This window comes from Rhinoraja longicauda, chromosome 3 (assembly GCF_053455715.1).
Source record: "Rhinoraja longicauda isolate Sanriku21f chromosome 3, sRhiLon1.1, whole genome shotgun sequence".
Lineage (NCBI taxonomy): Eukaryota > Metazoa > Chordata > Chondrichthyes > Rajiformes > Arhynchobatidae > Rhinoraja > Rhinoraja longicauda.
This window is the reverse complement of record NC_135955.1, coordinates 49,525,193-49,542,742: the sequence shown is the minus strand read 5'-3', so window position 1 is coordinate 49,542,742 and position 17,550 is coordinate 49,525,193. Positions and strand designations below refer to the sequence as shown.

Below are 17,550 nucleotides of genomic sequence, written 5' to 3'. Positions count from 1 at the left end.
ACATAGCCTTGTTTGCCCATTATTAAACACATATGTCGCTCCCACAAAGCTCCTCTGTGCGTGATGGTCATACTTAAAAGTCTCATCAGTTGAAATGTGTTCTGCATTCTAACTTTGTGAACATTTGTGCATTGAACACCAGCAAAACCATAACATTAAACAGTAACTAAACCTTGCATGAAGTCAAAAGTAGCAATACCCTGGTTATACATTTGAATGAGTGTACCAACAGTGTCTACTAATCAAACAACTGTGTGCATCCATGTTCTGAACTTTCTTATTGTCAGCCTGCAGCAGTTATTGTGCCAAGGTGATTGTAAGTTGTGCATGGAAAGTTACAATGTTGTACTTTCTTAATTGAAAAATACAGATTGAGGACTAAACTAATTAAGATGGTGATTCCTGAACAAGTTCGATCAACATAAAAAGAGCTTTTGTGCAGGAAGATGCGATGCTAATTTTTATTCAGTGGGTTATTCTATCTAAATCAATTATATTTTGGGGTTATTTTGACTGGTGAATTCGAAAGCTGCCAATTCACACAGATACAAAGTTTCACAAGTACTGGCTAATTTCCATCAACAAAGAGTCATTTATCAAATGTATCCTTGGACGATGGACTTTGATGAATTACTGATAATTACCGCCAAACCTAGATGTGTCCTCATCTAAACATCTGCACACTTTCCAGCTGGGATACCAATGCCCCAGACGTAATGATTTTCAAAACCTAGTCCGATTTTCCCAATAAAATGAAGCGTTAAATTCACTTGGATTGTTATTCTTCTGCTTTACATGGGGTGTTCCAGCACATTACAGACCACTTTGTGATGAGATCCAGCAGAACATTTTCAAGACAGCATAGAACTTGCCAAAAATATATATAATAGAGTTAGATTGAAGAATAGATTCTATCTATCAACAATCAGTGGTGTACAGCAAATGTTTCCGCTAAAGTGAATTATGTTGAAGAAACTTTGCTGATCTCCCATTACATTACCATTCATTGAGCTTTTAATAAAGACAAGCATAGGATGGCACTAGAAACCATGCTTAGTGTGCAGCTGTCTGAAAAAAATGTGACCGAGTGGGGAAAAATAAATTGCCATATCTTTTTGTCTAAATTGCAGTCAAGATTTCTGGTTTCAGTTACACATTTGTAACTGAAATGGCACCATGATTTTGAGTTTGCCCGCACATCAAGCTACTAGGGGAAACAAACAAAATCTGACTGATATGCTGGTAAGAACATCTTTAATAAATTTCACTAAAAAAAATTATCCAGTAGGTAAATTAAAAAGCACATTACTGCCGGTCACTGGTTTACCAGGATATTATTTACACATATTCCTGGTGTAAAGGAATTCCACATCTTTATCTTCATCTCAATCACCTCTCAAAGAAATTAATTACTATTTCTGCATCAATATATTTGCATAATCTTTACACAATGATTCCAGTAAGGACAAGCACTATGAGAAGAAAGTGCATATAAATGATCAACTCTGAAAAAATTAGTACGTCTATTGATTAAAAAAAGAAAAACGCATTCTGATTTTTTTTTACCCCCACAGCCAATTGTTAGATTTTCCAAATCAGAAACTCTCAAAGAACTTGAATGACAGAGGTTTTCAGTTAAAACTTCCACTTGTGCTTCAACTGAACCTGAAATAAATCATGTTAATCCTGGTCTGACCTTAACATAGACTAGCACAGCATGACGCCTGTCAGTGTAGAGTTCAAATTTCACCTTTGATCTCATTACAAAGGTAAAGCAATTTGTGCTTATCGAGCCTCTAACCCCAGATTACCCGGGCGTCCGTCTGACACTGGAAGACTACCCAACATAATTATCTTCACCAGGAAGGACGATGTCAGGGTGGGAGTGAAGTGAGTGATATGAAATATGTCTGAAAGTAGCCCACTGCCGGGATGAAAGACAGGAAACTCCACACAGAACGCAAAGATAATGCAGTGAAATAACCAAGTCCTCAGTGCAGCAGCAGATCATCAGCAACGTAAGACTTTGTGTCACGGACTCCAAAATCTCGGGATCGACTAATTGCAATATTCCTGAACTGGACACGGAGGTTCTTGAAAATTTGCTCCAGGAGGGCAGGGAATGGGAGTGAGCAGGTGCAGAGTCAAGGTTTAATTGGAGTGTAAAACAAACTGAGGTAATTCAAAGAGGCCGAGTGCTCTGCGACTGCAGCTGGTGACAGAAGTCGTTCCGTGTGATTTGGGACCTTGCTGGGTGCTGCACCTGATTGCAGTTGAGAGAGCGGGCACTTTGATTAACAGATGTGTTCTCAAGGCACTGGCCAACAAGATGAAATGTGGAGGTGCTCTATCCACAGGGTTACAAAACAATTGCCACACATATATCACAATTTTTCTCTCACTTCTAAAAGGTTGCCAGCAGGGTGACTTAACCAGCAGAGGGCAAGGTCAGGTTCAATGGTTTACCACTCGAGGGCAGAATGCTGGCTGGTCAGGACCTGACTGCCAAAGTGCCCTTTGCTGGCAGTGGCGATGACAACTTTCAGAACGATCCTCGGTTAAACTTGGTCTTTCTCCCTCTTCATCTCCCTCTTTTTACTCCAGACATGGATACACCAAGTCAGATTCACCCATCAACATGGCTAACCTAAAGGCTTAATTTTTAAATTCTAATCCTCTTTTCCACTCCACCCATGACTATGCCTCCCCACCTAGTCCACCACATCTCGTGTCAGGACAACCAGCCCTGCAACCAGTTGTCATCAATCCCCTAATTCAAACCTCTTGAATATCCCTTAATAAAGTCATTCTCCTGTTAGATGCCATGGTGTCAGCTGTCCTGCCAAATTCCTATGTCCCGTAATTGTTCATCATAACTCTCTCTGCCCCTTCCCTCACTTAAGAATTTCCTTAACACTTTGCCTGCCCATGCTGGTCATCTACTCTAATATTGGCATACTTGATTCAATGTAAACTATGTTTCAATAATAAAATTTAAGGTTCTCAATTACACTGAAAAGCACTTTGCAAGTGTTTTTTTCTGCTGCCCTTGTTTACTTTAGAATGCATTTTCGGAATCATCTTGATCAATGATTTTTTTCTATGAAGCAAGGTCAATAGCAGGGAATGGGAAGGGAAAAGGGAGAAGATAAATTCTAGGCACTGTTGCCTTAACATCAAAAAGGCATGGGCTGGCCTGGACATAATAGGTTGAATGGCCTCATTCCATTCAATGAACCCCCATGAACCTCTTCAGGCAGTTTATGCATTGAGTGTAGTGAAAACAAATAATGTATTATATTACAGAAGGAAAGCTTTGTGCATTATTAATTAAGTATGTTTAAGATCTGAACTATGATGCCCAAATTCAAAAGTCAAGTGCAGAAGAAGCCTCAATAGCAATCAGAAATATTTCTGAGAAATATTTTGTTAACCTTGGCAAAATTTGTGATTATTAACAGGCAATGTTATAAAATAAGAGCAGAATGCAAAAGGCTGGTGGAACTCAGCGAATCAGGCAACAACGATGGAGGGACTGGACAGATGACATTTAGGATTGGGACCCTTCAACGGACTAATGGAGTCGTGCGGAAAAAGCTGGAAAAGAGAGATGGCGGTGGGGTGGGGCAATGCCTGGCAAGTGACAGGATGATTCAGGAGGGGGAGGGGTGGATTGACAGATGGGGGGAGTATGTGACAAAGGCTAGAGATGAAAAGGAGACAAAAGATTGTCAGTCAAGGAAAGAGGTGGAGTGAACTGTGAAACCGGAGGGAGGGTGAAGGGTGGAAGGGAAAAAGAAGGGTTATAATAGGAAAATAAGGGGCTTGAAGGATGAACGTACAGTGGATGGGAAAGAAGCAGGGTGACGAGGGTGGTGAACAATGGGTGAGGGAAATGTGGGGCAATAGTAACTTGAAATTGGATATGTCTCTTACCCTATCCATCTGCTAATCACCCCACCTCACCTGAATCCACCTATCACTTGCCAGGCTCAGCCCCAGTCTCACCTCTCCTTTCCAGCTTCCCCCCCACTCCACCCCCTCACACTTTAGTTACAGCGCTGGAGACACGGGTTCTATCCTGACTATGGGTGCTGTCTTACGGAGTTTGTACTTTCTCCATGTGACCACGTGGGTTTTCTCCGAGTGCTCTGGTTTCCTTCCACACTCCAAAGACGTAAAGGTCTGTAGGTAAATTTGCTTCTGTATAAATTTAAAACTGTAAACTGTGTGTAGGATAGTGCTTGTACAGGGTGATTGCTGGTCGGCATGGATTGGGTGGGCCGAAGGGCCTAATTCTATGCTATATCTCTAAAGTCTAAAGTATTAAAAAATGACTGAAAGCTGCCAAAATCAAGAGTCAATGGTATTTTATATTGTCTGTTGTGTTTGAGCCAATTTTGCACTTAACATATAAGCTATTTGAAACTGTTATGAAACATTACATGGATAAATGGATGTAGGAGGACAATGTTCTTTCTGTGGTATCTGAAGAGATAATAATCCTAAAGTCAATAGACAATAGACAATAGATGCAGGAGTAGGCCATTTGGCCCTTCGGGCCAGCACCACCAGTAAATGTTAGGGCTCTGGAGAGTGTTGTGGAGCAGAGGGATCTCGGAATGAAGGTGCATACATAGTGGTCGAAAAGGCTTTCAGCACAATGGCCTTCCATCATTCAGAATATTGAGTAGAGACATTGGTAAGTTAAGTTACAGTTGTATAATACATTGGCGAGTCCACATTTAGAATATTGTGTTCAGTTTTGGTCACCATGTTATCGGAAAGATGGTGTCAAGCTGGAAAGGGTACAGAGATAATTTACTAGGATGCTGCCAACACTCAAGGGCATGAGCTTTTGCAAGAGATTGGAGTGCAGAAGGATGAGGGGTCAACTTAAAGCGGTGTACAAAATCATGAGAGGAATACATCAGGTAAATGCACAGAACCTTTTGCCCAGAACAGGGGAATCGAGAACCAGAGGACATAGGTTTATGGGAACCTGAGGGGTAACTTTTTTTTACACAAAGGGTAGTAGGCATATAAAATAAGCTGCCAGAGGAGGTGGTTGAGCCAGGTACTATCATAACATTTAAAGGACATTTGGACAGGTACATTGGTAGAATAGGTTAGGAGGGTTATGGGCCAAGTGCAGACAGATGAGACGAGAGTAGATGGGGCATGTTGGTCAGCGTGGGCAAGTTGGGCCAAGGGCCTGTTCCCATGCTGTATGACTGTAGAGGCAAAATGAGAAAATTTCCACCCTTAAAGATAAAATCATCTCATTCTTTGAGCAATTATGCACACCATCAGTACCACAATGAATCAAAATCGCATGAATGTTAAAATAATTTGACTAATGTTCTAATGCATTATTTCAGAGCTTTAGCAGTAAAGATCACGCTTGGCTTCAGGCCTTGGTAACTGTCAATAATGTTGGACTATTAAATTTGCAAATTTTGTGAATGGACAGGATGTCATATCCTCCAAACTCTGAGGTATTTTGCTTTCCATTGTCTCTTTTGGAAACTAACACATTTGTGTCAAATACAGACACCCAAGACATTTAGAGCTCACAAACAGACACCTCCATTTTACCTTTCAGTCCCAGAGATGATAAATGGAAAACTATATGATCTATACTCTACCACTGAGAAACTTTTCAAAAGATTAGCATAATTAAATTATAATCTTAAGGAAACTGTGGCAGATTGTTGACCAGCAAATTGACGAGTGAAACAGCAGAAAAGGAATGCAACCATTGCCCAATACATTTGCCTGTGTTTTCTCAAGCAACCAAAGTTAAATTGCTTTTATCAATCTGGTGGGTTGCATGTTTCAGAGCTGCCTGCAGCACTGATGTTAATTTTAAACGTGTAAAACGGGAATAATGCCTTCAGATGTCTAAACCTTAACATAAACAGTATTATTAATTCACAACTTTATCAGGTTCCATATAAACTTGGTTCTTGGTTCTTGGTCCTCCAACATATTCCAAATGGAATTTAAACTGGAGGTGAACTATAAAACAATTGGTAATCATGCATTGGTACAAATACAGAAAACATAAAAGATCACCTCAACCACAGTAAAATACCACATGGGAATGCTGCTACAACAGAACTATATTAACAATGATAGATTTTGTATTGTGGAATGTTCCCTCTAGGAGAATACAATTGTACCAATAAGTTATTAACTTAAAATTATTGAATGCACAGACTTTTTCAAATACATTTAATTGTTTAATTTCCTCTGGGCATACCAGTTAATATATTCGCAGTTTTGTTTTCACCCAATTACATGAAACAACTTAATGGTTGCTCCAAAATAGCAAAAAGAAATCTGATATTAAACAAACCAGCAGAGGGAAATTAAACCTCACAACATCCATCTACATCGACCTTTTCCCTCTTTATATTTAAGAATGGAAACAAACAAAAATATTTGGTCAAGAAGCAAACATGACCTGACATCTACACAGCATCTATTGTATATTACATTAAATTAAATTACTGCAGCACGATAATTGCTTTAGATAGTGTGAGAGAATCTGGCATGTACATACCTGAGAAATCTTTCCAGATCATCCCTGCTGCATTGCGACCAGGATACGTCACCCAAATTTTGTCCTTTGATCCATTCCCCGGACATGATATGGAGGCCATCTGCACAGGATGGATGATCATTGTCATGATTCATTCCCATACTGAATTTGAAGGAAAGTTTAAAAGAAATGCATTTGTTTTACTGACATATGAAAACAAATTAAAAGTACATCTGAAGTATGTCAAAAGCAGAACATTTGTTATACATCTGTTATGAATCTGTTAATCACTTCAAATATGCTAGATGAGGACTTATAAAGGAACTTAAGAGTTAGCCCATGTTCTTTTAACAATTTAATATTTCAGCTTGATTTAATTTTATTTATTATTTGCATCATGCTCATAAATAATTATTCCTATTGGAGAAAAGTATGTTTCTCAAAGAGCATAAATCATTTCTTATGTGTAGTAACAAGGCAGATAAAATAAATGGTAGGTTATTGAGGAACAAAGGAAACAAAATAAATGATGGATCCATATATGTAACAAAAATGACTTCTCTCTTTAGAATATGGTATAGAAGGGCTCCACATTTGCACTTGCCATGTCAGAAAATAAGCAAGCAGGAAAAGTAGTACAGACCATGGAATCAGTAAAGTTTTTAAAGAAATGACCTGCAAAATTGCTCTCTGACCTCTGTATTTAAGACAGTTAAGATCAGATGAAGTGGCTACCTGTGCAAAATTGTCATTCTAATCCGATGGTTAATTCCCACAGAATAACATAACTGCACAGGCAGCCCAGAGGTAGAGTTGCTGCCTTACAGCACCAGAGACCCAGATTTGATCCTGAGTATGGATGCTGTCTGTAAGGAGATTTTATATTCTCCCTGTGACCGCGTGGGTTTTCTCTGGGTGCTTCGATTCCTCCCATATTCCAAAGATGTGCAGGTTGGTAGGTTAATTGGCATCTGTAAATTGTCTCTTGTGTGGATAGAACTCAAGTACAGGTAATCGTTAGTCGGCATAGACTCAGTAGGCTGAAGGACCTGTTTCCATGCTGTATTTCCATGACCTATTTCCATGCGGCACGGTAGCGCAGCGGTAGAGTTGCTGCTTTACAGCGAATGCAGCGCCGGAGACTCAGGTTCGATCCTGACTACGGGTGCTGCACTGTAAGGAGTTTGTACGTTCTCCCCGTGACCTGCGTGGGTTTTCTCCGAGATCTTCGGTTTCCTCCCACACTCCAAAGACGTACAGGTATGTAGGTTAATTGGCTGGGTAAATGTTAAAAAAAAAAAAATTGTCCCTAGTGGGTGTAGGATAATGTTAATGTGCGGGGATCACTGGGCGGCACGGACTTGGAGGGCCGAAAAGGCCTGTTTCCGGCTGTATATATATGATATGATGATATGATTCCAACGTAAACCTAAATCATAAAAACGACTAAAATCCACAGTGTATCTGGTGGGTGAGGAAGAAGTTCCATTTTGAGTACAAATATCTCAAAATATTAATCCTTGGGGAATTACAGGGGTAACAGAACATCAAATACAAGAGGGCATGGTTTTAAGATGAGGGGAAGGAGTTTCAAAGTAGATTTGAGGAGAAAGTCTTTCTTTACATTGAAATTTGGAACTGTATTGGAATTGTATTACTAGGTTCATGTTGACAGGCACATCAATAGGCAAGGTGCAGAAGAATACAGAGGGCAAATAGGATTGGTGAAGATGGACAAAAAGGTTGGCTTGAACCTGGTGCACTTCTGTGCTGTACAACTCCATAACTCTAACCCAGACACAACTTTAAATTTGAATATAATTTACTGTCACGTCGACAGTCAATATATATATATATAAATAGGCAGTCAGATGAATGCACATGTAAAACAAATCAAAAAATCAGTTTGGTCATTGTAATCTAAATTCTTCCCAAATATTCTTCATCACTCTTTAGCGTCAACACCCTAACTAAAGTAAATATAGTAAAATTACACTATACTAAAAGTATTTTTACTGGTGCATTGTACAATCATCAAATATCATGATTGTATCTGAGACTTGCTTTGTGGCAGGTATCATTCGATGCCTCAATGAAGCACAATAAAATGCTGCTTATTTCACAGTAAAGGCCTATGCAGAAATAAATAATTTTTATAAAGAGATATCTTGCTCAGTATATGAAACCCTCATCAATACTCTGAAGGAACTGTGCTAATGATGACTTTATTTTACTTCTGGAGCTGTAACATTGTCAAAGACAATTATTCATATTAATATTTGCAAGCAGATGCTTCTTTGTCCCAGTGTGTTTCCAGTGTGTTTCTATGGCTCAGTGCTAATTTACAAGAAGTCTGCACTCAAATATGACATCTTGAAACAATGTTTCTTGACAAATGAGCGTATTCATACTAAATAGAATTCTGACCTGACATAGATCTTAAGAGAGCCAATTTTCACTGACACAAATCCCTAACGATCATTTTGCCTTTGAAATTCTGTTACTTTAACACTGACTGTCTCCATTCCACTGTGCAATATCTGCACAATTTCAGCAGTAACGTAGCCTTGCACATGATTTAAAAGGCCATCCAACAGCTGACAAAAAACAAGGTTTCTGGAGCCTTCTTCGGCAGCTGAAATCCCTGCTGAAGGTCGAAAACATGGCATGGAAATATTACTGGCTCCATGACCTCATCTGGGAATAGAAGAGCATGCCAGTATATCTCAGAGAAGTTTTAACGTGACCATCGTCATGTAAAGATGCATCCAATGGAGTAACTACAGAGGAGTCCCACTGCCCTCTGCCACACATGTTGTTGCAAGGTTCCCCCTTGAATGAAAACGTTGCCCCTCAGGTTCCAATTAAATCTTCCCCCTCTCACTTAAACCTATCTCCTCTGGTTCTTGATTCTCCATCCCTGGGTAAAAGACACTGTGCATTCACCCTATCAATTCCCCTTACGATTTTATCATTTATAAGATCACTCCTTAGCCTCCTGCGCTCCAAGGAATAAAGTCCTAGTTTGCCCAATCTCTTCCACAAACACAGGCCCTCAAGTCCTGGCAACATCCTCATAAATTTTCTCTGCACTCTTTACATCTTAATGATATCCTTCCTATAAAAGGGTAACCACAACGGAATACAATACTCCAAATGTGGCCTCACCAGCATGTTGTATAACTGTAACATAATGTCTCAACTTCTATATTGATTGATGAAGGCTCAATGTATCAAAAGCTTTATTTACCAAGCTATCTACCTCTGATGCTACTTGCAGGGAACTGTACACCTGTATCATATCATATATATACAGCCGGAAACAGGCCTTCTTGGCCCACCAAGTCCGTGCCGCCCAGCGATCCCCGCACATTAACACTATCCTACACCCACTAGGGACAATTTTTACATTTACCCAGCCAATTAACCTACATACCTGTACTCTTAGATCCCTCTAGTGTAGAAGATTCCCCAGGACCCAACCATTCACTGTGAAGGTCCTGTCCTGGTTTGACTTCCCAAAATGGAATACCTCACATTTACAGTGCCTTCCATAATGTTTGGGGCAAAGACCCATCATTTATTTATTTGCCTCTTTACTTCACAATTCGAGATTTGTAATAGAAAAAATCACATGTGGTTAAAGTGTACATTGTCAGATTTTAATAAAGGCCATTTTATACATTTTGGTTTCACCATGTAGAAATTACAGTAGTATTTATTCATAGTCCCCCATTTCAGGTACCATAATGTTTGGGATACAGCAATGTCATGTAAATGAAAGTAATTATGTTTAGTATTTTGTTGCACCTCCTTTGCATGCAATGACTGCTAGAAGTCTGCGAATCATGGACATCACCAGTTGCTGGGTGTCTTCTCTGCTGATGCTCTGCCCGGCTTGTATTGCAGCCATTTTAAGCTTATGCTTGCTTTGGAGGTTAGTCCCCTTCAGTTTTCTCTTCAGCATATAAAAGGCATGCTCAATTGGGTTCAGATCGGGTGATTGACTTGGCCACTCAAGAACAGACCATTTTTTAGCTTTGAAAAACTCCTTCATTGCTATAGCAGTATGTTTGGGATCATTGTCTTTCTGTAGAATGAATCGCCGGCCAATGAGTGTTGAGGCATTCATTTGAACTTGAGCAGATAGGATGTGTCGAAACACTTCAGAATTCATTATGTTACGACCATCAGCAGTTGTATCATCAATGAAGATAAGTGAGCCAGTACCTTCAACAGCCATACATGCCCAGTCCATAACACCCCCACCACCGTGTTTCACAGATGAGGTGGTATGCTTTGGATCTTGGGCAGTTACTTCTCTCCTCCTTACTTTGCTTTTGATATGTTAATCTTCATCTCATCTATCCAAAAGACCTTTTTCCAGAACTGTGGTTGCTCTTTTAAGTACTTCTTGGCAAACTGTAACCCGGCCATTCTATTTTTGCGGCTAACCAGTGGTTTGCATCTTACAGAGTAGCCTCTGTATTTCTGTTCATGAAGTATTCTGTGGACAGTGGTCATTGACAAATCCACACCTGACTCCTGAAGAGTGTTTCTGATCTGTCAGACTGGTGTTTGTGTTTTTTTTCTTTATAATAAAGAAAATTATCTCTATAATAGAGAATTCTTCTGTCATCAGCTGTGGAGGTTTTCCTTGGACTGCTAGTGCCTTTGCGATTAGTAAGCTCATCAGTGCTCTCTTTCTTCTTAATAATGTTCCAAACAGTTGATTTTGGTAAGCCTAAGGTGTGGCTGATGTCTCTAACAGTTTTATTCTTGTTTCTCAGTCTCATAATGGCTTCTTTGACTTTCATTGGCACAACTTTGGTCCTCATGTTGATAAACAGCAATAAAAGTTTCCAAAGGAGATGGAAAGACTGGAGGAAAGACTAGGTGCTGAGAGCTCTCTTATACCTACATTAAGGTGGCAATTAAACACACCTGAGCAATTACAAATGCCTGTGAAGCCATGTGTCCCAAACATTAAGGTGCCCTGAAATGGGGGGACTATGTGTAAACACAGCTGTAATTTCTACACGGTGAAACCAAAATGTATAAAAATGGCCTTTAATAAAATCTAACAATGTGCACTTTAGAGATGATCAGCCATGATCACATTGAATGGCGGTGCTGGCTCGAAGGGCCGAATGGCCTACTCCTGCACCTATTGTCTATTGTCTATTTAACCATATGTAATTTTTTCTATTACAAATCTCAAATTGTAGAGTGCAGAGGCTAATAAATAAATGATGGGTCTTTTTCCCAAACATTATGGAGGGCACTGTCTACAATAATCTCCCATAACCATTCTTCAACCCAGCTGCTCAAGATACTGTTGTAATTTTCGATAACTATCTTTACTGTCTATGATCCAACCTGCAATTGTCATCTGCAATTCTACTGATCATGCCCTTGCACATTCTCATCTAAATTGTTGAAATCATCCACAAACAGCAATGGGGGCAGCATGTATCCCTGAATTACACCAGTATTCACAAGCCTCCAGTCTGAAAAACAACCGTCCTCCACCACCGATAGACCCAAAATACTGAAGTAAGTCAGCGGGTCAGGTAGCATCCCTTGGAAAAATAGATAGGTGACGTTTCGGCACGAAATCCTTCTTCAGACTGATTGTAGTGGGGAGTGAGAACCTAGAAGTGAGAAAACAAACAGAGCAAATCAGGGCCAGCCACAAATGACGTCAAGCAACCACCTTGCCTGAAGTCATCTGTTGCTGGCTCCGGTTTCTCCTTTAGTCCTTTTAAAACATCAACTATCTATTTTATCCAGAGATGCTACCAGACCCGCTGAGTTACTTCAGCATTTTTGGTCAATCTTTGGGATAAACACGAGCATCTGCAGTTCCTTTTTATTACTTCCACCACCACCACACTCTGCTTTCTTCCATGAAGCCAATTCTGTGTCCAATTTGTCTCCAACAAGCTTCAAGTCAACAGGGCAACTGGAAAGCAGTTCAATCTTCATCATCTCCACTCCAGAACCAAGGTCATTCCACCTTCAGCCTTCCAACTATAGTACCCAGAGTAAGCTTTTGCTTCGACACATTTAGGCGAGTAAGCTTCATGTCAAAGTTTACTCCTTTACTGAAATGTGCTCCGATTATAGATTCTATTCCTGCTTCTATTACATTCTTAAGATAGACACAAAAAGCTGGAGTAACAGCGGGCCAGGCACCATCTCCAGAGAGAAGGAATGGGTGACGTTTCGGGTCGACACCCTTCTTCCGGCTTTTTAGGCATTCAAGAGTATCTAGTCATTATTTTTAAATTATCGGTAGGTTAGACCGGGGATGGAAGTTGAGTTGGAATTTTTAATGCACACTGGGTGCCACATAGAATATGTTTAATTTTACATGTGTATTTAATCTATTTAAGGTAGTGTAGGAAAATAACTGCAGATACTGGTACAAATCAAAGGTATTTATTCACAAAATGCTGGAGTAACTCAGCAGGTCAGGCAGCATCTCAGGAGAGAAGGAATTAACCTATTTAATATTTATTAAAAAATTGATCATAATGATTTCCTGATCCGACGTTGGAACAGCCCAGAATCAGGGGTCACAGTTTAAGAATAAGGTGTAGGCCATTTAGAACTGAGACATGGCTGGAGGAGGATCGGGACTGGCAACTGAATATTCAGAGTTATACGTCCTATAGAAAGGACAGGCAGGTGGGCAGAGGCGGTGGGGTAGCTCTGTTGGAGAGGGAAGACATTCAGTCCCTTGCGAGAGGTGACACAGGGACAGACGAGGTACAGTCACTGTGGATAGAGTTGAGGAATTGTAAAGTTAAGAAGACACTAATTGGAGTTATCTACAGACCCCCAAATAGTAGCCCGGATGTAGGGTGCAAGTTGCAGCAGGAATTAAAACTGGCATGTAACAAAGAGAATGCCATTGTGGTGATGGGGGATTTCAATATGCAGGTAGACTGGGAAAATCAGGTTGGTTCTGGACCCCAAGAAAGAGAGTTTGTAGAGTGTCTCCGAGATGGACTCTTAGAGCAGCTTCTAATGGAGCCTACCAGAGAAAACGCAATTCTGGAATGAACCAGATTTGATAAAGAGAACTCGAGGTAAAGGAACCGCTTGGAGGTAGTGACCATAATATGATTTGTTTTAATCTACATTTGAGAGGGAGAAGGTTAAATCGGAAGTGTCAATGTTGCAGTTGAACAAAGGGGACTATGAAGGCATGAGAGAGGAGCTGGCCAAGGTCGACTGGAAAAGGATCCTAGCAGGAATGATGGTGGAACAGCAATGGCAGAAATTTCTGGGCATAATCCAGAAGAAGCAGGATCATTTCATTCCAAAGAGGAAGAAAGATTCTAAGGGGAGTAAAAGGCAACCGTAGCTGACAAGGGAAGTTAGAGAGGGAATAAAACTTTAAAAAAAGATGTATAACATAGCAAAGAGTAGCGGGAAGCCAGAGGATTGGGAAACTTTCAAAGAACAGAAGGTAACAAAAAGGGCAACACGGGCTGAAAAGATGAAGTACGAGGGGAAGCTGGCCAAGAATATAAAGAAGGACAGTAAAAGCTTCTTTAGGTATGCTAAGAGAAAAAGATTACTAAAGACAAATGTGGGTCCCTTGAAGGCAGAAACAGGCAAAATTATTATGGGTAACAAGGAAATGGCAGAAGAGTTGAACAGGTACTTCAGATCTGTCTTCACTAAGGAAGTTACAAACAATCTCCCAGATGTACTAGAGGACAGAGGATCTAGTGGGGTAGAGGAACTGAAAAAAAAATTCATTAGGCGAGAAATAGTATTGGGTAGACTGATGGGACTCAAGGTTGATAAATCCCCAGGGCCTGATGGTCTGCATCCCAGGGTACTCAGGGAGGTGATTCTAGAAATAGTGGACGCATTGGTGATCATTTTCCAATGTTCAATAGATTCAGGATCAGTTCCTGTGGATTGGAGGGTAGCTAATGTTATCCCACTTTTCAAGAAAGGAGCGAGAGAGAAAATGGGGAATTACAGATCAGTTAGCCTGACATCGGTGGTGGGGAAGATGCTGGAGTCAATTATTAAAGAGGTAATAACGGTGCATTTGGATAGCAGTAAAAGGATAAGTCCAAGTCAGCATGGATTTATGAAAGGGAAATCATGCTTGACTAATCTTCTGGAATTTTTTGAGGATGTGACAAGTAAAATGGATGAAGTGGAGCCAGTGGATGTAGTGTATCTAGACTTTCAGAAAGCCTTTGATAAGGATCCAAACAGGAGATTGGTGAGCAAAATTAGAGCACATGGTATTGGGGGTAGAATTTTGACATCGATAGAAAATTGGTTGTCAGACAGGAAGCAAAGAGTAGGAATAAAAGGGTCCCTTTCAGAATGGCAGGCAATGGTGAGTGGAGTGTCGCAAGGCTCGGTGCTGGGGCCGCAACTGCTTGCCATATATATTAATGATTTGGATGAAGGAATTAGAAGTAACCCTAGCAAGTTTGTGGATGACACAAAGCAGGGTGGCAGTATGAACTCCAAAGAGGATGTTAGGAGGTTGTAGGGTGACCTGGACAGGTTGAGTGAGTGGGCAGATGCGTGGGAGATGCAGTATAATGTAGCTAAATGTGAGGTTATCCACTTTGGCGGCAGAAACAAGGAGGCAGATTACTATCTCAATGGAGTTAGATTAGGTAAGAGGGAAGTGCAGCGAGACCTGGGTGTCCTTGTATACCAGTCACTGAAAGTTGGCGTGCAGCTACAGCAGGCAGTTAAGAAAGTTAATGGAATGTTGGCCATAACAAGAGGATTTCAGTATAGGAGTAAAGAGGTTCTTCTGTAGTTGTATAGGGCCCTGGTAAGACCACTGCAGTATTGTGTACAGTTTTGGTCTCCTAATTAGAGGAAGGACATCCTTGTAATTGGGGCAGTGCAGAGTAGGTTCACGCGATTGTTCCCTGGGATGGCGGAACAGTCATATGAGGAAAGATTGAAAAGACTTGGCTTGTATTCACTGGAGTTTAGAAGGATGAGAGGGGATCTTATAGAGACATATAAAATTACAAAAGGACTGGACAAGCTAGATGTAGGAAAAATGTTCCCAATGTTGGGCGAGTCCAGAACCAGGGGCCACAGTCTAAGAATAAAGGGGAGGCTATTTAAAACTGAGGTGAGAAGGAACTTTTTCACCCAGAGAGTTGTGAATTTGTGGAATTCTCTGTCACAGAAGGCAGTGGTGGTTAATTCACTGGATGAATTTAAAAGAGAGTTAGATAGAGCTCGAGGGGCTAGTAGAATCAAGGGATATGGGGAGAAGGCAGGCACAGGTTACTGATTGTGGAGGATAAGCCATGATCACAATGGATGGTGGTGCCGGCTCGAAGGGCCAAATGGCCTCCTCCTGCACCTATTTTCTATGTTTCTATGTTTCTATAAGATGAGGAAAAAACTTTTCACCCAGAGACTTGTGAATCTGTGGAATTCTGTGCCGCAGAAGGCAGTGGAGGCCAACTCACTGGATGTTTTCAAGAGAAAGTTAAATATAGCTCTTAGGGCTAACTGAATCAAGGGATATGGGGAGAAAGCAGGAACGAGGTATTGATTTTGGATGATCAGCCATGATCATATTGAATGACGGTGCTGGCTTGAAGGGCCGAATGGCCTACTCCTGCACCTATTTTCTATGTTTCTATCTATGAGAAATAGGTAAGCCTTCACTACATTACAGATTACCGTTTGGTGGTTGATCCAAAATACAAGAGTAATTGGTGTATGCCTCAATCGAAATGGCCACATTAAAATTCTGTGCCAAGGCTTCCCACTGTATTTAGAACATAGTGAAAACACCACAGATGCCATAAATCAATCTGCAAGCCAAGCCTTTCACATTATTTGATGAGAACTAGGTTTAAGAGAGCCCAATCTGAAAGCTTCTTTAAGCATTAGATAGTTCACAGCTGCACTGGTTGAAATCTGGGCCAAAATCCCATTCATTTATGTAAAGGCCTGGCGTTTAAACATAGGCGACTGAAATAAAAGGTCACAATGGTAAAGCTGGAAAGATATAATTTTGTGAAAAGAAATATCACAGATTTGAGTAGTATGGCCAAAACTGTCTGATTGGACCCTCTCATATACATTGTACCATAAAACTGATGTTATGTCCTAGTTGATTAAAATGCAATGGGCATTCATAAGAATTGACAGTGATTCTTTTAAATTCATCATTGCTTAGCATTTATATTAACATCTGAAGTCTTTAGCAGGATTGTTAAATTAAAAGATGTTCGCTGATCCATTCAATTTAGAAGTCAATAGGGGAGTATGTCAAACAAACACACACACATACGTACATGCAAAATCACAGAATTCATTTAAATGTTACTTTCTGTCGATTCCATCCTCTTTTCTGCCTATGTCACAACTGAGCTAGACTCTTCCTAAACCTGACATCCTCTCTGACTCAGAGGTGAGTCTCAGACCTTATATTTCACCCACCGTTAAAGAAACACACAAACGTACACCTTTCTAAATAATTAACTTCCCTCAATCTACCAGAATCAAAAATAGACAAGAAAGTCACAAAACTGCAAGCTCGCCAGTTGGTTTAATATCCACCATGGGGAAAATGTTAGCTATTTTCAAAAGAACTGAGAAAAGTTTAAAGTAACAATATCAAGTTCATGAGTTCATGTGATTTCGTGAAGAGGAATTCATATTTAATAGAAACCAATTTAGTAGAGTTTTTTGATGTACAATGAATAAAGAGAAACTGGTAGATGTAATATACTTAGATTTCCAGAGTCATTTTATAAGTTACTGCATCAAAACACATTATGGAAAATAAAGCTTTAAAATATTGACGTTTATGGAAGATTGGCTGGCTATCAGGTCCAGAAAGTAGTATAAACGGGATATTTAACTTGTGGAATGTAATGAATAATATGCCATTGGAATTGGTGCTGGGGCATGCACGTTTTAGAATTATATAATTATTTGTATGAAGGCATTAAAGTTCCTTGAAAATTCCA

General features: G+C 40.2%; 1 protein-coding gene across 1 annotated transcript in view; it reads right to left on the bottom strand.

The window, feature by feature from the left end:
* The window catches only part of LOC144592394 (A disintegrin and metalloproteinase with thrombospondin motifs 19-like), a 308,520-nt gene that overhangs the window by 163,305 nt on the left and 127,665 nt on the right, over positions 1–17,550 (bottom strand). The window contains exon 9 of the mRNA XM_078396960.1: positions 6,569–6,709. Within this exon, the coding sequence (XP_078253086.1) occupies positions 6,569–6,709 (141 nt within the window). The remainder of the gene's footprint in view (positions 1–6,568; positions 6,710–17,550) is intronic.